This window comes from Dryas octopetala, chromosome 4 (assembly GCF_963921425.1).
Source record: "Dryas octopetala chromosome 4, drDryOcto1.1, whole genome shotgun sequence".
Taxonomy (NCBI): domain Eukaryota; kingdom Viridiplantae; phylum Streptophyta; class Magnoliopsida; order Rosales; family Rosaceae; genus Dryas; species Dryas octopetala.
In genome coordinates this window covers 12,210,866-12,234,141 of record NC_141369.1, presented here as the reverse complement: position 1 = coordinate 12,234,141, position 23,276 = coordinate 12,210,866, and the positions used below count along the sequence as shown (strand labels likewise).

The window sequence follows — 23,276 nt, the reverse complement described above, 5'->3', positions numbered from 1 at the left end:
CTTTTACATCTCCGATTAAGCTAATTTTTTGCACGAATTATCTTTGAGTGAGGAACTAAAATTTGAACGGTTCGGATCGTTGACAACACAATTGCATCGTTTGTTTATAAAAATATGTAATAAAATATATAATAAAACATATGTACATTTATGTTTTATTATAGTTGTAATGTTTTATATAATTTTAAAAGTTTATTATTTATGGTATTATACTATTACTAACATAATAGTATTATAGAATAACTTAATAAGCATATTAATAATTTATTGAAGTAAACAAACGAAAAAGCTATTAAATATGTTATGATTCACAAACTTAACAAATAAACTGGTCAGCTCAGTTGGTTGAGAGTTGAAGTTTGTTATGTGAGGTCTCATGTTCAAATCACAACATAGCCAAAATCCTATATTTTTTTTTAACATATATATGTGTCTAAACAGGCTTTGGGCCTATTTGGGCCTAGCCCGGCCCGGCCCGGCCCGAAAGCCCTATTGGGCTTCTATCATTCAAGCCCGAGCCCGGCCCATTGCCGACCCCTACCTCAAGGTCACTCCACCCCTCAAATTCTGATTTCGGCAATGTCGGCGCATAATCGGAATCGTTCACTTTTTAGATAACATATTAAATATCATTTCTGCAAAAAATCAAATCAATCGGAAATCGTTTGATTATATAATTGTTGTCAATTAAATAAAAAAAATCAACGATTTGATAAAAAAATCACTCTTTAATTGAAAACCATCTATTTTTTTTATTTAATTAACAACAGTTATATAATCAAACGATTTTCAATTGATTTGATTTTTTGCAGAGATAATCTTTAATATGTTATCTAAAAAGTGAACGGTTCCGATTATGCGCCGACATTGCCAAAATTAGAATTTGGGAGGGTGGGGTGACCTTGAGGTACCCCCAAGGGGTGACCCAAGTATTGTTCAATAAAAATACCTAAATTATGATTTGCTGAAATATGAATTTATTTCTTGTTAATTATTACTGTCGGACAATAGGAATAGGTGATTGTTACTATTCGATAATAACAATTATATTTATTATTAAAACGCAAAAGATTATGAATGCCTCATCTTGATTTTTTGTGTTTTATGTTAATTATTATTTAACATGTTTATGGAATGAAAAATATCTAAATTATGATTTTTTTTTTTTAATTTGTGTATCAATTGGCACTGAAATAAAGAAAAAAAAAATTGAAAAAGGGGAAAAATGACATTTAAAAAAAATTATATTGTATTGTGCTACAGTAACACCATTATTGTAGCACCAGGCTTTTTAAAAAAGGGACCACTACAGTAGTTGTAGTTCACAATAGTGGGTGGGCTGGATGAAGAGTAGATTTTTAAAAATGGAGTTCAAAAAAAAAAAAAACCTTGAATTTATGTCTAATTACCTTTCATTTTTTTAGTTAAAATATTTTGTTTACAACAAAAGGGACCCAAAAGAAGGCCCCATGGGAAAGACACGAAGGAAGAGCATCAACTACACTCACAAAACCCAGACAAACCACTGCGGTTGCCAGCACTCCCCAAGCAAATTCTTAAAGGATCCACCGCCCAATTCTGTTCAACCGACAAGTTAGAAGAGAGAATAACTATTAAAAGTGTTCGACCCAAAAAAATATATAGCAAGTGTTCTTACCAAACCAAATATGTATTCACTGCTTTTGTCAGTTTTAATTAGATACTGATATATTAGACACTATCATTATTTCTCTTCTAGTAATATCGTTATTGGATGTTAGTATGTTACAACTCACAACGTAGATGACCGTATTGTCGAATCCAGATATATGACATAAAGTTTGGAGTAAATTATAACTTACTCCTTTCAAGTTTGATTCAATTCATAAATTAATTTCAGTTTTGTTAATATTTTTAAATTGCACCTTAATATCTGAAATTTATGACAATGTAATTCTTTTTTCTGTCTATCGTTAGATAAATTGTTAAGTAATGATATGGCAAAACTGAACTCCCTTTTAATGTGGCAAGGCTGAAGACCCTATTTTCACTCGCATGACAATCATGATAGTGTTATGTGGATAACAAATGCTAAAAAAAATTAATCTTTTAAAAATGTTTAAAATCATGTTGCAGCATTGACATGGCTTCTATGTGAGCAAAAAAAAGGATCTCAAACATATTATGTCGAAAGAAGTAGGTCTCAGTGTTGCCACATTATCACTTAATAGTTTACTCAATGATAAGATAGAAAGATGAGCCACATTGTGTCATAAACTTCAAACATTAGTACAATTTTTTAAAAATTAAAAAGACGTGGATCAATTCGTGAATTGAGTCAAACATGAAGAATGCAAGTTATAATTTGCTCTAAAATTTTCATTCATTTTATAAATTATTTCCCAAAATGCTACTAAATGAAATCCAAGTCTTCAAATCCTAGTCCATTTCAAGAGCATTACTAGTGATACCAAATTTGTTGAACATATTTAATTTATCAAATGACATGATAATATTTCATTAATTCATGTATGTGGGTCTTTTTTGTAACCATTTATTTATAACAAGTAAAATAATAATGACACATAATTTAGAATCTAAATATGGTGCACAAACAAATATGAGATCCTTGACATTATTGTTAGGGAAATGATATCCACCTTCTCCAGGGATCTTCTTTTTTATTATTTTCATTGCACAGTGTATTTTCATGATTAGAAACCGTTTTTTTTTTTTTAATAATGATTTGAAGATAATCTCTACAAAAAATTAACTAAATTGGAAATCGATTAGTTATGTAATCGTTATCAAATAAATAAACGGTAAATCAAATTATTACCAAAATCATCTTTTTATTTGATCATAATTATATAACCAAACGATTTCCAATTCGTTTGGTTGATTTTTTGCAGATATGATCTTTATAGTTAGATCTAAAAAATGAACGGTTCCAATCATAAATTTATAATGTGGAATAAGAATAATACAGAAGAAGGTCGGTGAATAGGGGTGGGCATTAGACGACTTGGGGCTCAACCCGCCACCACCCGCACATCCGTCAATCGGAGCGGATTCCCATTAGTCAGAGTAGCGGTCGGAGTAGTCGGAATGCGGGTAAAGCTGACAAGGCTTCACTCTCTCTCTCTCTCGCCGAAAAAAATGGCAGAGCTGCCACTCTTTCTCTCTCTCTCTTGCCTGGTCTCTGTCTCTGTTTCTCTCAGTCCCTCTCTCTCTCTCTCTCGCCTGGTCTCTCTATGTCTCGCCGAAAAAATGGCACAGAGCCACACTCTCTCTCGAATCTATCACTCTCTCTCTCTTGGACCTTCTCTCGGGTCGGCTTGAGTGCCAATGGGTGGTGGACAATTGAAGCCAAAACTGAGCCGGCGACTATTGGGTGGTTTGGTCGGCCGATCGGTCGAAACATCGGCTCAGACGGGTTGACGCGTACCCCTATTGGTGAAAAAATTAGATTAGAAAAAGTGGATAAGATTTCTCCAACATTCTAATGTTGGGACATGTCCTAAGCTTAAATCCCACTTCTTTAGATGAAAGAACAGTAGAATCTTGAAAAAAAAAAAAAAAAAAAACGGTAGAATGAGTCATGCTGTCGTCACTAAACTTCCCAACCCAACAGTTTTTCCCCTTTCTCTCTCTCACACACTTACACGTGGCAAAACATGACTTCATGAAGATAAGGCAACCCCAGTAGGTCCACCCACCAACCCCTAAACCCAAAGCGAACGTGGGGGAAGGTTCCACTTCCCACTGTCCACCAACAAGAATAATGACCCATGAAACCGGCTAGGTGGGGCCCAATATCGAATCCCAACATAGTAATGAATTGGAAACCACCACCGGCAGAGTGAGTGAGGAGTTGGTGAAGAACAGAACACAAAGAAAGACCACTACACTCAACATTTTTTTCCCTCTTTTATTTCTTTTCTTTTTCATATAGCCATATAGATATAGGTCACCATCTCACCAACTCTCCTCTTCTCTTTTTACTCTGTCTTCAAATCCAAAAAGAAATTTTGGGTCTCAAGACTCTCACCAACTCTCTCCCTCTCTCTCTCTCTATCACTTACATTGTACACATAAATCCCTTTCTTTGTTTCAAAAGAAATTGGGAGAGAGTTGTGCGGGTCAAGGATTGCGCGCTGACGTGGCGAGTGGCGAGTGGCGAGTGGCGAGTGGGCAAAGGTTGGCTGGCAGGGTAGGTGAGTGACAGATGCTCTGGGCCTTCAGTACATAACTGGGCAAACCTTTTATCTCTTTCCTCTCCACCCTCACCAAATCCCAACCCAATAGCGCCAAAACCCCATTCTTCCTCGCCTCTTATTCCATCACTGCTCACCGTTCCATAGTGCCTGTCCACCCAACCTCTGCTAAAGTACGCCAGTAGCTCCCACTTCCTTATTCTCAGGTATTTCCATCATTCTTTAATTTTAATTTTAATTTTTTGTTTCTTGTGTTTTTGGTTTGTTCCTGCAACGGATGAGAGGCAGAGATGGAAGAAGAAAAAACCAACTGCCATTTCAATTTTTCTTCTAATATTTCTAAACTATTTGGCGCACGTTAGCGGATATATATTGCAACATTTTTGCATCCATAGATATGACAGCAAAGAAGCAATAAAAAAAGAGAAAAATACAGTTTTGATTCTTTTAATGATGAAAATTTATGGCGGACGTTAGCATAAATGGCGTAGGTTAGCAGGTATCGCACGATTTTTGGCTTTTCGCTTCATGTTTGACAGCAAAGAAGCAATAAAAAAAAAAGTTTAAATGATTGAAAATTTATGGCGCACGTTAGCCCAGGAGCGACAGAGCGAAATGCTGAAAATTTTATGGTAATGAATGTGCAGGTGGGGCCCAGCGAGAAAAATCGCGAAGATGGCGGTGGTCAACGTGAGCGTTCGGGAGTCAACGATTGTGAAGCCGGCGGAGGAGACGCCGCGGCGGGCGCTGTGGAACTCGAACGTGGACCTGGTGATCCCGAGCATCCACACGCCCAGCGTGTACTTCTACAGGCCCAACAACCACGCGCACAACTTCTTCGACCCGAGCGTGCTCAAGCACGCGCTCGCCAAGGCCCTTGTGCCCTTCTACCCCATGGCCGGCCGCCTCAAGCGCGACGACGATGGCCGCATCGAGATCGACTGCAATGCCGAGGGCGTGCTCTTTGTCGAGGCGGAGACCAGCTCCGTCGTCGATGATTTCGGCGATTTCGCACCCACTCTCGAGCTACGAAAGCTCATCCCCGCCGTTGATTACTCCGCCGGGATTTCGTCTTATGCCCTCTTGGTTTTACAGGTAATTAAGTATATAATTATTTATTTATTTTTGTGTGTGTTAAGTTTTGTTGTATTTGTCTTGAGTCTCTTGACTCATAAATCACATTTATTGACAATATTAGTGATGTCATGTGGTACTCATAAACACTCCATAGTTAGTTAGGTTCACCTGGAGTGCAGATCCCCTACCAGTTTTTTGGTACCCGTTTGGTACCAGGCTAAAATTTTAGCCATTGAACTCAGAGTAGAGAGGGAAAGAGTAAGGAGAGAAAATGAGTTCAATGGCTAAGATTTTAGCCTGGTACCAAACGGGTATCAAAAAACTGGTAGGGGATCCTTACTCGTTCACCTGAATGAATGCCATGATTGTTGTGATGCTGTGATTGGTAGTATCAATAGTCTTAATGTGAATAAAATTATTTAAGTCACATTTATTAGCCATTGAGATCCACATGTATCGTACTTGGTCTGTAAAAATTGCCCACCCTGGAGGGGGGGGCTATTCAGACCACCCCATTTTGCTGAGTTGACCACCCCCCTAATTTTTTGCCCATTTTTGCCCATTTTGCCCTCCTCTCCTCCTCCCCCACCCAGCCACCACTCCCCCACCGATCCCCTCCCCTCCCCAGCCCGCCCCCAGCCAGCCCACCCCTACCCAGCCAGCTCGCACCCCCTCACCTCAAGCCCCGCCGCCGTCGCACCCATCCCCAGCCCGCCCGCACCCCCTCACCCAAGCCCAGCCCCCGTCGCACCCATCCCCAGCCCGCCCGCACCCCCTCACCTCAAGCCCCGCCGCCGTCGCACCCATCCCCAGCCCACCCGCACACCCATCCCCAAGCCCAGCCCCCGTCGCACCCATCCCCAGCCCGCCCGCAGAGAGAGGGAAGAGAGAGAGAGAAGGGAGATCGGGCGGCAGGGAGGGCTGGGTGGGTCGCGCCAGCGATGGGGAGGGGCGGGGTCGACCGGCGAAGGGGAGGAGTGGGTCGCGCCGGCGGCGGGGAGAGCTGGGTGGGTCGCGCAGGCGGCGGGGAGGGTGGCCGGCCAAAATTGGAGGGTGAGGTTTTTTTTTTTGGCAAAATGGGCAAAAAAGGGTAAAAAATTAATGGGGTGGTGAACTCAGCATTTTTGGCTGGTGGGAATAGCCCCCCCCACCCTGGATTGGCATGTAGGAGCTGGGCCTCAAGATGGGCTTATATCAAGTCCAATAATGTTAGGGAGACCGCATTTTTGTACGGATGTACACCAGCTTTTTAATAGAGTTGAGACTTGTATTGGTGACTCTCACCTTTATTAGAGAAACGGTACACATGTGGTACACAAAATGTGTGTTCTTAACATTACTCATATGATGTTTATACAACGGGATCCCATATCTGGAAAGATGCAGTTTAGTGTGTGCAATGATTGTGGTACACGTAGGATTACTCCTTATTTGGCAAATACTCAAAAGCTGGTTAACTAATGTGGTTAGTGTTCTTGGTTAGGTGTGGTTTTGGATTAGTAACATAACATTACATGGGAACTTTTGGGTTAAAGTGAAAGTGATGGTCAATAGAAAATATAATTTCAAGGTTATGGTTTGTGAAGTATTACATGTGTTGAGTTTTTAGAAGTTTTGTGACACTTCGAAAAACATTGCTCTAGCTATATTTCTTTTAAGACAAGTGTGATTTATTATTGTTTTGTGACATTATAATAAAGTTAAGTCTAGAAAACTAATTTTACTACTTGCACTGCATATGAACCTTTCTACAAAATAAGTTGTAGATATGGAAGAAGTTTGAAAGCCATCTTGCTATGGATCTTATTCAGGGAATCACTGAAAACTCGGCTTTGAAAACTCTCCATATCTATTGCTTCCATTTTTCCCCTTCTAGAATTTTTTAAGGCAAATCAGATGTCTTATATTTTTAAATTAATTTGAACTTTTCTACATTTATTGACTAAGAGGTTATAGTCTCGAGGCAAATGTGCATCAGATGTCATAGTCCTGGCAGAAAGTCCATATAAGACTTAGGAAAATAGAGATATTGTTGCTAAAGATATATTATTTGAATTGATCATTGAACATTTCAATAGTTTGACCCAAGTAATGTTTTTCCTTAAAGAAAGGTAGCAGCCTTATAGTATAAGATTGTTTGAACATGTCACCCAGTTGACTTGGTTGAATGATTCTTGCTGATATCAGTATGTTTGGTAGTTTTTGAACATTTCAACCATTTGACCAATTGGAGGAGTCACAGAGAGAAAAAAAAAAGAGAGAAAAAAAAAAGGGAAAAAGCTAGATAGTTCATAAGATGATGCTGCAAAACTAACTTAGCTGAATTTTTGCTGGAAAAATGGTTTAATAAAAGAAAGCTATTATATACACAATGGCATTTCCTATAAGATATCTTTTCCCTTGCAATATTTATTGGCCAAACATGAGCTCTTATTCACTTATTAATTTCTGTCGCAAAATTTATTAGGCAGTGGGTATGATCACCTAAATTGAACCAGGGTTGTATGTAGCAGTATACTTTTCTCATTGATTGAGTCAGCATGTGTTAGATTGAACAAGTAATTTTTGAACCAAGTTCTATGGAACTTCTGGGTTTACATATGAAGAGATTAGTTTGGTTCATGTAGCACGAAATAGGCATGCCTTTATGCTCGAAATAGGCATGATTTTATAAAAAGATAACTCACCAACTTGTCAAATAGGTATATTAAGATGACACAATGGTTGGGGGGATTTACTTGCTTCTTATGTGTACTTGGGTTACTTACACAGAGGCTGACAGTTTCTTAACTCAATTTACTGAAGTTGGGGAATCCTTGAACAGTTGAGCTTACAAAGTGTTCTGCATTTTACTCTGTGCAGGTCACATACTTCAAATGTGGTGGAGTGTCACTTGGTGTTGGCATGCAACATCATGTAGCAGATGGATTTTCTGGTCTCCACTTTGTAAATACATGGTCTGATATGGCTCGTGGTCTGGACCTTACAATTCCACCCTTCATCAACAGGACACTACTTCGTGCCCGAGACCCACCTCAGCCTGCGTACCACCACATTGAATACCAACCTGCTCCACCCATGAAAACCCCTCTGCAAGTCACAAAACCTGGTGCTGATAGTACAACAGTCTCCATTTTTAGATTGACGAGGGACCAGCTCAACATCTTGAAAGCCAAGTCTAAGGAAGATGGGAATACAATCAACTATAGCTCATATGAGATGTTGTCAGGTCATGTTTGGAGATGTGTATGCAAGGCACGTGGACTTCCCAAGGATCAAGAGACCAAACTATATATTGCCACTGATGGAAGGTCCAGATTGAATCCCCAACTCCCACCTGGTTACTTTGGTAATGTGATTTTCACAGCCACACCAATTGCAGCAGCGGGGGATCTCGAATCAAAACCAACATGGTATGCCGCAAGCTGTATTCACAATGCTTTGGTGCGAATGGACGATAGTTATCTTAGATCAGCCCTTGACTATCTCGAGCTTCAGCCCGATCTGTCAGCCCTTGTTCGTGGAGCTCATACTTTTAGGTGCCCAAATCTTGGCATAACTAGTTGGGTTAGGCTGCCGATCCATGATGCTGATTTTGGGTGGGGTCGACCCATTTTCATGGGACCTGGTGGAATTGCATATGAGGGACTGTCTTTCGTATTACCAAGTGCAACTAATGATGGAAGTTTATCAGTGGCCATTTCTCTGCAATCTGAACATATGAAATCTTTTTCAAAGTTGTTGTATGACATATGAGGAAATGAAACGCCTGAGAGATTTAGTCCGGATCGAATCACTGTCGGTCGGTCATCTTCAGGTCTGCCAAATTTTTCTAAATTGGTCGTTTTTCATTCCCAGTGTGTTTCCTCATACATGGTTTATTTCAGTGGGATACTTGTATCAGTTGACAATTTGTTCAACCAGAAGTGGGACAAGTGTTGTACACATTAAGGACTTTAAAAACAATTGTATTTCTAATTGATATTGAATTTACAATAAGTTTACTTTTGTTAAATCACATAGGTGCGTTAAGAATAATGCTCCTGGTAAAGCTACAATTTGGTACAAGTTTTAGGAATCTTGGTTTGATGAAAGAGCTGTGGTAGTGCTGTTTCTTATTGTTTAAACAGAAGTTGCATAGAAATAATCAACTACACAAGTTTGTGCTTAATCTGATTTACTTGATTGGTCGGATTTTGGTCATGTTTCTCTGACCTTGACCTTCTAAACTTCATCTATATTGTGGGAGTGCAAACTGTTGGCTGGTGCAAATCATACCAGGTATCCAGATGAGATATTGTTTGACTAAATGCCCATAGCTAGTGAGGGTGTGCTATCTTAGCAGCACAGCACAGTTCAGTAGTGTTGCATAGAACAAAGTTTGTCATATTAGTGTTCCATGTATCGGGTGTACACATTTATTGTGTTTTACTCTCTTATTACATATTAATATGATCCAAGAAAAATAGGAAAGTCTTTTTTAGAACACAAGGATAGATGCACGCTGGTAGTATTGCTCAACCGAGTAGTCAAATAAGGCCATGTCAGCTTTTCTCTCGTCTAAGTCTAACATAAGTAGGTTTTTTTTTTTTTGGGTCAGTAACATAAGTACTTATGCACAGACAACTCCCCAGTAAAGGAAGTTCTTTAACTCAGTCCAATGCTGAACTACGGAATAGGATATTGAAATTTGACTCATTTTTCATCTTTGAATAGATATAATAAGGATTACATCGGAATATTACAAGAATCTAACTTCGTCTATAATCCTTGTACGGTCAAAATTTTCCTCTTCTAAAGATTTTAATCCCATAAGATTCTATCCGAAGTATACATTCATCTTTTTTCACACAAAGTTAATTTAGATATACTGTTCACAACTCTAACCATATATGGCTCTTACTATTTCTCCTTCCTTGCTTTATGAAGTAAACATAACCACTGACTTGATCATGGAAGCTTGGTTGTAAGACACCTCGTACATTCTACCATGTTATAGCCTATATATTGACCCTCTCTTATATTTTTGGATGTTTGGTTTTGCATGAAGGGGCCCAATTTTTTCCAATTTGTAAAAGATGATGATGATGATAATCAACAAGAAAATGTTGAAGTCCTTTTGTTACTTATTGTGTCACTTTCACGATCACACCAACTTGCTTCAAACTAATTTTGTTCCTTGATCATTTTTTTTTTATTTCTAATTCATAGACTATTGTATATTTAGCTTTAGCAAACTTTGAGCGGGGCTGGAGAGAGAAAGGGGGGGGGGGGAGAGAGAGAGAGAGAGAGAGAGAGAGAGAGAGAGAGAGGGTCACATAATATTTCATTCCAACCTATTAATTCATGAAAAATTACATGAATAGCACAAAAATCCAGGTACAAATCCCACAAAATTTTTTGAAAATTACACTCTCACACAACTAGTATGATAATCCTAGACTTCCTAGTTTGCCATGCAAAAGAAGCTAGGTATCAACTATCAAGAATAAAACACTCAGCAACTTACAATTCAAGCTTAAGTAATTAGAACAAACAGATAAGGGGAGTCTTAATCCTTGAAAAAGACTGCATATCACAACCTCAAACACTAAGGGAAACTAAAAAATCTGCCTTCAAGAGGTAATCACAAAAAAAAAAAAAAAAAGGACACACAATTCCTAACAAACTTCAAATTCAATACATGTTTCCGATCGATCGGAACATCTCAGAGCAATTGAAAGGGAAGAATAAGAACCAATGCGAAGCTTATGTGCAACAGGGTCTTTGTGATGATGAGAAAAGGCTGGCCAGGCCTTGCTAACGAGGATGGTGCACTACTTTTTTCAATTGGGCGTGGCCGATGAGCAACATTTGCACCACCATAAACTCCTGTTTTCCCTCTTTGTGACTTCATTGAAACAACCACTTGATCATGTGTTTTATTGCATCCTCTTCCAACATGACCATCATCATCTTCTTCATATTGTAAATTGGCAAAGCTGCTGGTGAGAGCCAAGCTTGAATTTAGGGCATGAAAGCATACGATAGTCAACAAGAACCATGCAAGTAACTTTCCTTTCATTTCTGTTAAGTTGGGGGAGCTAGGGGGTAGCTAGGGATCAATAGGGTTAGTTTGGTTTGGTGTAATAGGTTTAGACCTTAGGGATATTTTTTACTAGTCATGAGGAATCTAAAAAGAGTGTGTACGTGACAACAGGCATCAAATTAAGGCAGGTGTAAAAGGAGCTCAACAAATGGTATAGCGTTAAAGAGGAGCAACATATCTTAAATATGCTGCACCATTCCAAAACCATATCAGTACTTTGCTAAGGAGGAATATTTTTTCATGATAGTTGTAAAAGTGTTTGTCAAGTCAAGCATATGGTGTTCTAGCATTTACATGTTCTACTTGTCTATATATGAAACCCAAAATAAAAAAAAAAAAAATAAAAAGTATGCGCGTCTACATAAATTGTGGGACAGTGCATCTAGATTACTTAATAATGAATTAAACATTTCAACAGTCTGTTAAATCCAACTATTAAATCACCCAAAATATACTAAATTTTTTTAAATGATATGTTCCATGTATGTAAAAGGAAAAAAAAAAAAGAAGAAGCAAGAAACAAAGAAGAAGAACATATGCTCGTAGCACTTAATATTTATAAATACCAAACAAATTGATAAAATTGATTATCATGTCATTGATTTATAAGTATTTTAACGAAAGTTTTTTTTTGTGGTCAAAATGATACTTCTTTGCAAAGTCTAAAGGCAAACATTTTAGACCATATATATATTTGGATAAGAATTAACTTAATCAATGATCTTGATTCACAAAATGACACGAAAGCTGTCTAACAAGAAAACAATTCTTGTCAATCTAACACCACACATGCTAAAACAAGAATCTACATTATTAATGGTCCAAATTGATGATAGTCTATTTGATTATTGATCTCAAGCCCTTGATAAATAAATTAAGAAATAGTGATAAAAACTTAGAAGTAGAACCGCAGGTTCCCCTATTTAAAGTCACATAGCATTTGAATTAATCTCACTTTTGTGACACATGGGTGATTCCACTATAATTGCTGGAGCATTGATATCGTGTCTTTTGTACCAAATAGGGCTCAGCCATGGGGCAAGGAACATGTACACAGTACCAGCCTGGTTGTGACCTTTTCCAGTGCGCGCGCAATGGGTTTCTGACAGGTCCTACTATCTCTACAATTCAACAGACTTCCCTTCATTTTGAAGGAGGCTTAGTTTGGGATTGTTGTGAGAAAAAACAACTGTGAAGTAAAGCAGCTGTGAAGTAAAGTCAGCCGTGAAGTAAAGCAGTTGAGTGTTTGGTAAACTATATTTTTCAAAAGTGTTGTGAGTACAAAAAGCAGTATGAAGGTGTTTGGTAAATTGTAATGTAAAACTGCTGTGGTTATTTATAATTACTAAAATAAGGATATTATCGGTAAAATAAAATTTTCATTGTTGCTGTGGTTCATTGCAGCTTTCAAAAGCATCTACGAACTTGCTTTCTATTTTTGCTGTGGGGAGTTGAGAATTGTGGGGTAAAGCACTTTTTCATTTTTTTACCAAACACCAAAACTGTCGTGGGTGATTGAGAATTGTCATCCACAACAGCTTTTGAGTCCTCCACAACAATCCCAAACAGGGCCTAAGGAGTTTGATTGCCAGAAGAATGGAAGACCAGACATTACCTCAAGTATAGATGGCAACCCACTTCATGCAAATCACCAAGATATTTATTAATACCCAGCTTCTTAATTATCACTTGTAGTCCAAGAACTTTGACCTGTATATGAATTTAGTATTTGATAACCCATGATTTTAATTTGTTTCACCATGTTCATTAATATTAGGCTTAATTTCACTTTTAGTCCCTATAGTTTGAGTTATGTTTCACTTTGTTCCCTATAGTTTTAATTGTTATGATTTTGGTCATGTAATTTACAAATCGTAATTCAAGGACATGTTAATATTTTTGTCAATTAATTCGTTAAATAAGTCATTGAATCACTAACGGTATGTAAAATACATGATCAAAATCGAAATGGTTTGTAAAGTAAATGACCAAAAGCACAACAAATTTGATGATTTGATAAACGAAAATGCTAAGATATCCTTGAATTGCAACAATTTATAAAATACAGGACCAAAATCATAACGTACAATTGAAACTACATGGACCAATACTCAAACTACAACACCAAAAGTGAACTTTGGCCTTAATAAATCAAATTAAGCCATTATGCCTTGTTTTGTGGTGGTAAAGTGTAGAATTCCCTCAGTGTTTTGCATAGCAATTAAGCACAACCTAATTGTCCCTTGACTCAATGAAAAGTACATATATATTGTAGCATAGCAGAGGTGTGTGCAGTACAGAGATATTACATCAAATTAAATGATTCAGTGTATAACTACCCGAGAATAAGCAATTTGACAAATAAGGTAGTTCTAACTAATTTTATAAATTAAAAAAAAAAATACATAAGACACATATACATGGGCATTTTGCCCAATTCAGTGTTAATGCATGACTGCTAATGTGACAATATATTAATCTATTGGCCAGGAAATTTATTGGTTAGAATTAGGATATTTTAAGGTTGGATTCCTAATGTAACCAAAGAAAAATATGTGAGCTAGATATGGAAAAGAAAATGGTAGAAACTGAGGATAAACTTTAAGAGAGTTTGCTGAGAGAACTGTAGGATCCATGTATTTAACTACATGATCGAATATACAGACGCCTCTAACAAATTTCTAAGAAATGGAATTGGAATTGATGTTGTTACAATAAATCTAACTAATTACAATCAATGATAATGTAAACGTCAAGTTTTGTTGTCAAGTTATCAATATAATGATAATGATAACTAATTACAGTCGACTTCACCACCTGGCATAATTTTTTACGAGAAAATTCTCGCTTTAAACAACTTGACTATTTCTGGTGGAAAGGCTGTGTCCGCCAGTAATAGTTACATTATTACTGGCAGCCTGGCTAATCCGCCATTTCCGACAGCTGGTGCTAGCCCTTTTTGTTGTAGTGCTGGTTCTATCGGGTTCAAACACGATTGGATATTTGGTTATCGGGTTCTTTTAAAAACAACGTGTCTATATGTTTTAATCTCAGCTGTCGGAGATCATTCAAACTGATCTAACGGCCATCACCCTATCTTGCCCAAGTCTGAGTCAGACGGAATCTCCTTAAGAACGTAGCACCAGTCACCACAAAAACAAAAAAATAAAAAGTAAATAAATAAAGGGAAATATTTTCAAAAAGAACTTAAACTTTGACTCATGTATCAATTCAAGATATGAATTATGAGTTGTACCAATCTGCCCCCTCAACTTTACGTTGATGCCAATATGTCACTTTCGTTAACTCGGTTTGCAAATTTCGTCTAAAAGTGATCACATATCACGCATGTGATCAATTTATCATAGGTAAATTCATCATTTTACTTGTAATATATACAAGAACATAAAAATCAAATCACTTCACGTACGTACGTGGCATTTTTTGGACAAAAAATGTAATTGGAATAACTAAAGGGGCAAATTGGCTTCCAAATTAAAGTTAAAGTTAAAGAGACACATTGATATAACTCATAATACACATTTTAAATTGACAAAGGGGTGAAAGTTTAAGTATTTTTTGAAAATTTTTCCCATAAATAAATACGCCCATAAATTGGCCTTCGTGATCATAAAACAAACAAAAACCAACAATTCAATCGTGCATGTTAATGCGACTAAAATTAAATAAAATTCCGACAAAGGGCAAATGCTAAGCTGATTACTTTATTGATATAGAATTGTGAATCTACAAGATTCTTATTACATACAAGTTTTGCACATTTTTGTATGATAAAATAGTACTGATGCAATTTCAATTTCAACTGCAAAGCGCAAACTTGATGTGTTTTTAACAAGGACAAATACATACCCCGCCTACACAAATGGTGCAATCACGAGGATCACAAGGGAAACGGCCAACACAAGCTTCATCGCTGGCACATGGTAGATCTACAGGGAACCGAGATGAGGGCTCTACCCCCTTGGCTCGTTCGCGTTCGACATTTTTATCTCCATCCTTCAAACCTACATGCATGCCTAACCATTGTATTACTAACATTATAGTACGTATATTCCCATCCATATTAATTAAGGCTGTAAATAAAATTTTGAGAACAAATATTTAATTAATATGTACGTTATTATATATATACAAAAAAAAGTTTGAAAACAAGATCAAACGAGGATAGCTTTACCATTTGCAATGACAAAGAGGACAAACAGGCACACTATGATGGTGGATGCCTTTTTAATTTTCTTGGGTGTTGTGGCTTTCGATTAACTAAGCCTTAATTGGGAAGAGAGTATGTGGTAACTAACTATAATATTTGTAGTGAAATTCAACTCTCTTTGTGGTGCATTTTTAGTGGCTCTAGAGGCCCATATTTATAGAATGATCATAATGCTTTTTTTTTTTTCTTCTTAATATGCATTACAATTGTTATACACATATAATTAATTCAAAATATCATGCTAGGGTAATTTTCTAAATATATGCAGATATGTGTCTATATATATATATATATGATTGAATCGAATCTCGCTATATATATACCTCAATAGGGTATATATATATATATATATATATATATATATATGGTAATACAGTGTAGCTAGCTAGATTTTTTTTTTAATTTTATTATTATAAGAGATTTATTAGCTAGTTCGAAATAAATATGGACCTTTTAATTTTGATCATCCAATTCCACCTACCTCTTAATCTAATCATTTTTTTAATTAATTACTCACAGGACCCTTCCAACTTCCAAATAATGAAAAGGATGATCAATTAGTTCGTAATATTTTTCAAAGGAAACTTGGTTTGTAACTTTAAGAACAAAAATACGATATTTATTCAATTTACGTCGAGTAGTTGGATGCTTTTATTTTCTTGTGTTATTATTATTATTGTAATTTTTAGTTGCAGTTGCAACTTGCAATCAAGTGGCTACAAGGTATGATTTCGGGGTGGGCATTCAAACCGGTAAACCGAAAAAGCAATCCAAAGCGAACCGATGGTTTTTCTAATATTTTTTAATTGAACAGTTTGAAAACCAAACCAAACCGTAAATTTCATATTGGTTACGGTTTCATTATCTCAAACCGTTGGTTAAACTAAAACCAAATCAACTACTTATATGAATTAATAATATATTATATTTTTACACCTAATATCATATAATTGGAACAAAACTAATCCATGTGATAGTATGCACCACATACAATCATGTATAATGTCTTAAATTTACATTATAAGACAAACTGCTCTTTGAATAATAGAATATGAAGTTATCCTTGTAGATAATGGTAAAATATAACGATAAAAGAAAAGAGACATGAATATAGAGAGAGAGAGAGCGCTTACCAAAGTAACATCCATTATATAGCATGACAACTTCCCAAAGTAACATCCATTATATAGCATGACAACTTCAATGCCATTATAACCTACTTTAAGCTTCAACGAGAGCTGTACATGTACCCATACATAAATAGAGGACTTGTCTACAATCTGAATTAAAAGAAAATAATCAATTCCAAATTAACTATACCTAAAGATTTATTTGAAATTTCGTACGTATCTGGAAAATTCTGCGGAACATAAATAGTTCACCATGACAGGTGTACCTGCTGACAGGGATCGAGTTGAGTTCCACTATAAGAGGAAGCACAATATCATAAGCAACCAATAACATTTTTTACCCCGCAGTACCCTCAGATAAAGTAACAGAAATAAGTTGAAAATAAAGTAATTCCAAATTTTACAAATTCGATCAATTTGATGCATCAAGTTCACCATGATACAAATATGATATATAATTACAGATGAGGTGTCCACAAGGCCTTTCGTGATCTAACAAAAGTTTGAAGGGTGAATTAAAAGAGGCAAAACGGAATAAGAGAGTAACTATATATATGATGGAAAATTAGCTAGAGATAGAAATGAAGTAATTAATTAACTTTTACTACGAAAAATTGAACGAAACATTAATACCTTTTCAATTTTACAACATTTGACATTGCTTTTTCAGTAGTAAAATCATGCCTGGACAGTAGGGATTATAAGAAGTACGTGAAAAGAAATGATCAATTTCACAGACAATTAATATCTAGATAAATAAATAAGAGTTTACTTACAAGAAGATCTAGTAGAGCTGGATGATAGAGTTTACTTACAGAAGGATTTTAATTTCAAGTGCAATACGTATACTTGCACACAAACCCAATATTATGCCTTGTTTTGTGGCGGTAAAGTGTAGAATTTCCTCAGTGTTTTGCATAGCAAGCTAATTGTCCCTTGACTCAATGAAAAGTGGATTGTAGCATAGCACAGGTGTGTGCAGTACAGAGATATTACATCAAATTAAATGATTCAGTGTATAACCACCTGAGAATAAGCAATTAGACAAATAAGGTAGTTCTAACAAATTTTATCCTTTTAGGGATTAATGCCAATTTGGTCCCCAAACTATTATACTTGTATCAGTTTAGTCTCCAGAATTTTTTAATTTTTCCAATTGAGGTTGTTCAATCAATTTAGATTGAAATCAAATGAACATGTTTAGGGCTGAATCGCGCGTGGAGTTATGGTATAGTTTAGAGTGACAATTCTGCCCTTAAAAAAGGAGGGCACGTGATTGACACATGGTTCTATGCAAACGGAGTTTTGGACGGAAAGTATGTAAATTGACTGAATAACTTTAATTGACAAAATTGAAAAAGTCTGGGGACTAAATTTTCCAAATTAGAAGTCTGGGGATCAAACTGATACAAGTATAATAATCTGGGGACCAAATTGGCATTAATCCCTTTTATAAATTAAAAAAAAAAATACATAAGACATATATTCATGGGCATTGCCCAATTCAGTGTTAATGCATGACTTAGGATACATGGTTAGAATTTGGATATTTTAAGGTTGGATTCCTAATGTAGCCAAAGAAAAATATGTGAGATATGGAAAAGAAAATGGTAGAAACTGAGGATAAGTTTTTAAGAGAGTTTGCTGAGAGAATTGTCTGAGGATCCATGTATTTAACATGAATATACAGACGCCTCTATCTAACAAATTTCTAAGAAATGGAATTGGAATTGATGTTGTATGTCACACCAATAGTATCCAACTAATTATAATCAATGATAATGTAAACGTCAAGTTTTACTGTCACACTCGTTACACTCGTTGGAGGCTGAATTTAGTACAACATGAGTTTCATTCATTAACTCAATTAAGTTGTTTTGTACTGGAACATCAAACCCATAAAATTAGTAAGATTTAAGCATGATCAACACTCGGTTTTAACAGCAACAAGAAATGTTTCTTTGCAAACCTGCTACAAAAGGAAGCAGAACAAACATTTGATGAGAATTCTTTGATGCATGTTGGCCATCAGGTCATTGGCCAAATAATTTCACATTCGTTGTAACTCTGCTAGCAATGTTGTAGAATATATTGTAGCTGCAAGAGAAACAAATGGAACAGAGACCAGACCCAACACCAGGGTTAATGTTTTCACAAAATATATACATTGATGATCTTCAAGGGTTTGGGCCAAGTAGGTAAGCCAAGTCTTGGAAATAGATAAAATCAAAAAAAGAATTAAAATTTGATGACTCATACATTTAACAACAGAAATACAGGGAAAGGAGGCTGTGGGGGGATGACACCCAGCCCATTGCCAAAACCAAAAGACTAAAAGATCAAACAACAGTGCGCAGGATAAAGAAGTAAGAAGGGTGCTTGAAATCTTTCGGCATTTTTCATGACTATTAATAATCATTTCCTGCATACATATAATTACCTCATATGAGCAACTTAATTTGTTGATATCTCCAGAGACTAATTAAAAACGAAATGGATGAGTTGCATGTTAAAGCTCTGCACTTACCTGTATCTAGAAGGAACTGAGCTGGACATGTAAAGACAGGTGCAGTTTATAGGGATGGAGTTGAGTTCCGGCATTAGAGGAAGCACAATATCATAAGCAACCAGTAACATCTTTGACCCTGCAACCAGCACCAAGGTAAGAGAAACAAGCTGAAAATAAAGGTATTCAAAATTTTATAAATTCAATTTGATGCCATAAAGCTCACCAGGATACAAATATGATATTACAAATGATCCAGGTGTCCACAAAAGTTGAAGGCATTTACTCTTACAAAAGTTGTGGTTGTTGGAAGAAGAAGTTGAAGTCTGAATTGAAAGAGGCCAAAACGAATAAGAGAGTAAGTAAGTATATATATGATACAAAATTAGAGATAGAAATGAAGTAATTAACTTTGACTCAGAATACCTTTGAATTATACATTTGACATTAGTTTTTGGTAAAATGAATTCATGCCAGGCCAGTAAGGATTTTCTTAATTAATATCTGAATATTTGGCATAGAATTAGATAAATAAATAAGAGTTTACTTACAAGAAGATGTAGCAGAGCTGGATGATGGAGATTGGCAGAGCTCCTCACTCACCGAAGATGCAAAGCTCAGATGAATCAGGATTCATCTGTCTTGCTGGATCCGAACTCCACGAGGATACACTCTGATGTTTGTGGTGTGAGAAATCTTGTCCCACTCCTTACCACTTCCTTCTTTGCAAGCATTGGCAAGAGACGGACAGTGGTTGATCTCCAAATTCTGTAGTGGTGTCTTCCGCAGGAAGTTGGGCAGTGTTTTTAGCTCGTGACAGCTTTGAAATGTTAGGGTAGAGAGGGAGGGCATTATTGTAATCTGATCAGGAGAATCCTCCTCTTCCCTCCACCCTTCCACTCCTTCCCACTCTTCCCAATTAAACATTTCATAGAATTCGAGGCGTTTCAATTTGGGGAACAAAGTCTGTGACTGTGACGATGATGATGATGATGTTTGCTTGTCGTCTATTAATCCCAAAAACTCAACTCCTATCTTTCCAGTCTTTCTACAGTTCCAAATAATCAGAGATTCCAGGGATGACAACTTCCCCAAAGGAGGCAAAAACGTGCAATCTATAATCTCCAACCAAAGCTTTCTCAAATTTTGTAAAGACATCAGCCAATTGGGAGACGACGTCGTGTTAAAACACCTGGTGATGTCTAAAGATTCCAAACCTGGATGTGGTTGTAAGGCATTCAGTATTTCTCCATCGTTTTTATGCTCTTCATCTTCACTATGTTGACAGTCACATCCGAAATCCAGTTTCAAATGAAGGAGGTCTTTCTTATTCACCAATTGTGCTTTCTCAGCCTGACTCGCATCTTCCGTACGACATATGTGTGTGATCCTAAGACTCCCTTGAAGGTGGTCCAAGTTTTTCAAATCTTCTAACTTCAATCCTCCTTCATTATCCGCACCCACATGAAACTCATCTACCGTTTGCAAATTTCTTAATCTCCCAATGCCTTTTATGTTTGCACCCCGGGTGCCCCAAACATGAAGATGCTTTAATTTAATTAGCCTTCCCATATCGGGTACTTTTTTGAGATGCCAGCACCTATCAATTCGCAAGGTTTGCAAGTTGAATAATTCACCTATAGCATCGGGTAATTCCTCCAACTCATCATTCTTAGATAGATCAAGATACCTCAAATGTATCAATTTACTAATTTCTTTAGAAATTTCTTTGATACGGTTATCCCTCAAATTTAACGTCCTCACAAACTTCAATTGCAAAATTAAATCTGGCCCAATAGTAGTAACTTTTGAATCAAAAGTTGTGAATGTGCGCAAAAATTTAAAATTGCAAAAAGAAATAGGAAATGAACCCCCATAGGCAAACATCATAGTCAAATGAAGAATGTTATCATTTGGTAGCTCTATTTTCTCATTAGAATCCTTAATCTCCATAATAAAGCATTCCTTCTTGGTTAGATATTGCACAAAATCATGTACAATATCATGCATTTTGCACCATATTATATTTTCATCGACATCTCTCTTAAAATCTTGGAAAAAAGACCGCATTACTAACTCATCAAAATACGTTTGACCTATTTTCTTTTGCTCTTTTTTTCCCTCAACATCAAGATAATCTTGTGACATCCACAACTTAATCAAATCATCTTTATCTATCACAAAATCTTTTGGAAAAATAGCACAATATAAAAGACAACGTCTAATTGTTGGGGTCAAATCATAATAACTTAGTAATAGCGGTTGGAAAACCTCTTGCTCGAACTCTTCTAATTCCCATATCTTATTATTCAAAACATCTTGCCATTCTTTCAATTTTTTCTTACCGCACATGAGACTACCTAAAGTCTTTGCAGCAAGAGGCAACCCCTTACACTTTTTTACAATATCATTGCCAACATCTTCAAACATTTTAAGGTTGTCTCTTTTCCAATCATTGAACGCAAAGTAATAGAACAATGACCGACAATCTTCTTCACTTAACCCCTCCAAATGGATTATGTTCTTGTTTGCTCCCATTATCTTAGCAACCTCCACCTTTCGTGTGGTCACCAAGATTCTACTGCCTATACCTCCATTGCGCAGAAGTTTGCTTAGTTCTTCCCACTGTCTAGGTTTTGGATTCCACACATCATCTAGGACAAGGAGGAATTTCCTTTCCTGAATCCTTTCTTTTATACGTTGTACTAAAGTTTCCAATTCATTTAAATTTGACGCATCCTTTTCAGAAAGACCTTCAAGGATAGCTTTAGCAATTTTGATCTCATCAAAAGGGTCTGAGACACAAACCCATATTCTCAAATCAAAATGAGCCTTCACCCTTTGATGGTTATAGGCGTGTTGGGAGAGACTTGTCTTTCCAGTTCCTCCCTGCCCTATGATAGGAATGATAAGGGGGCCATTCCTTTCTTGACTACTCTCATTTACCAACTTGCTTACTAAATCTATTTTTTCATTTTCTCGACCAAACGATATATCAACAAGAGAAGAAGTCTTTTGTCGTCCAAGATGTTCACCACCGTGTCTTTTTGTGTTTTGAAACTTAAACTCATACTTTTGTCTGTCATTAGCAATCTTATTCAACGTTTCATTTAGACCTTCAATCTTTAGAGCAATGTCACGGCGATGAAGGACTTTATTGACTTTGCCAGAAGAAAAAGGGAAGGGAATGTGGAAACGTACCTTCTTCTTAGTAAGAGGAGCTTTTTGAGTTTCCTCCTCATCTTGTTTCAGAATTTGGTGTTTTAGAATTTCAGTGCTCCACTCATCCAACACGTTGTCTATCTCGTTGGAAACTTCTTTCAGCTCACTCAGCCAATGTCTCACGCTGGCCTCCTTCACTTGTCTCTGTTCTGCATCCTCGAGCACATCTTGAATAAGTTGGAGATTGTGGGTGAGATCTTCAACTTCTTTGTCAACACCTGTGACTAGTTTCAGCTCTCGGTTGATCTTGTCAATGGTGATCGAAGCCAAACGTTCCAGGAGTACATTAACGAGTGCTTCAGCCATATTCTTAACGTACGTTTGAAACAGATTACAAGTGAAAAAGAGAAATATGAGAAATATGAAGTAAGAAATGCAGAATGCGCGTGCTATGCTCTTTGTTCTACCCACTTTATATATTGACTTGTTTGTGTTAGGCCAATGCAGAATGCAAGTGGCCAAGTGCTGCCACGCGCATTTTTCTGGGCTTGTTCTCTGTGGGGGTGCTTGCCTCGTGTTTCTTTTCGGTTTAATAAGATTCTCATGACTTTTTAATTGTCTTTTATGAGCCAAATTGTTTTTTTCACAGATACCAATTAAATTGTTTAATAAAAGTTAAAGCAAATTAAAAGACAATGTGGTGATTAAACCAAAAAATTTCACGCCATCTCGTCTTGTTTTGTCTTGGTGAGCCAGTCATTGCCTTGACGATTCACACCTAGCTAACTGCATGGATCCATATACAACTTCAACGGTCGACTTTATTTGTTTAATAAAAATAAGTCTCTGTTTAATATAACACTTCTCCTTGTGTGAGCCAAATTGC

The 23,276-nt window shown here is 36.6% G+C and overlaps 2 protein-coding genes across 2 annotated transcripts; one reads left to right on the top strand and one right to left on the bottom strand.

The window, feature by feature from the left end:
- Nucleotides 1-4,103: 4,103 nt before the first annotated feature.
- On the top strand, nucleotides 4,104-9,288 carry LOC147286902 (shikimate O-hydroxycinnamoyltransferase-like). Its single transcript, XM_086240157.1, has 3 exons — nucleotides 4,104-4,402; nucleotides 4,844-5,291; nucleotides 8,136-9,288. The coding sequence occupies exons 2-3, from the start codon at nucleotides 4,872-4,874 to the stop codon at nucleotides 9,027-9,029; spliced, it is 1,314 nt and encodes a 437-aa protein (XP_086096283.1). The 5' UTR covers nucleotides 4,104-4,402; nucleotides 4,844-4,871; the 3' UTR covers nucleotides 9,030-9,288.
- A 10,203-nt stretch (nucleotides 9,289-19,491) lies between these two features.
- Nucleotides 19,492-22,756, bottom strand: LOC147286901 (putative disease resistance protein RGA4). The gene is made up of 2 exons (XM_086241553.1): nucleotides 19,780-22,756; nucleotides 19,492-19,554 (listed from the first exon to the last, which is right to left on the bottom strand). Exon 1 carries the CDS (start codon nucleotides 22,754-22,756, stop codon nucleotides 19,862-19,864), a length of 2,895 nt encoding a protein of 964 aa, XP_086097679.1. The 3' UTR covers nucleotides 19,492-19,554; nucleotides 19,780-19,861.
- Nucleotides 22,757-23,276: the final 520 nt, after the last annotated feature.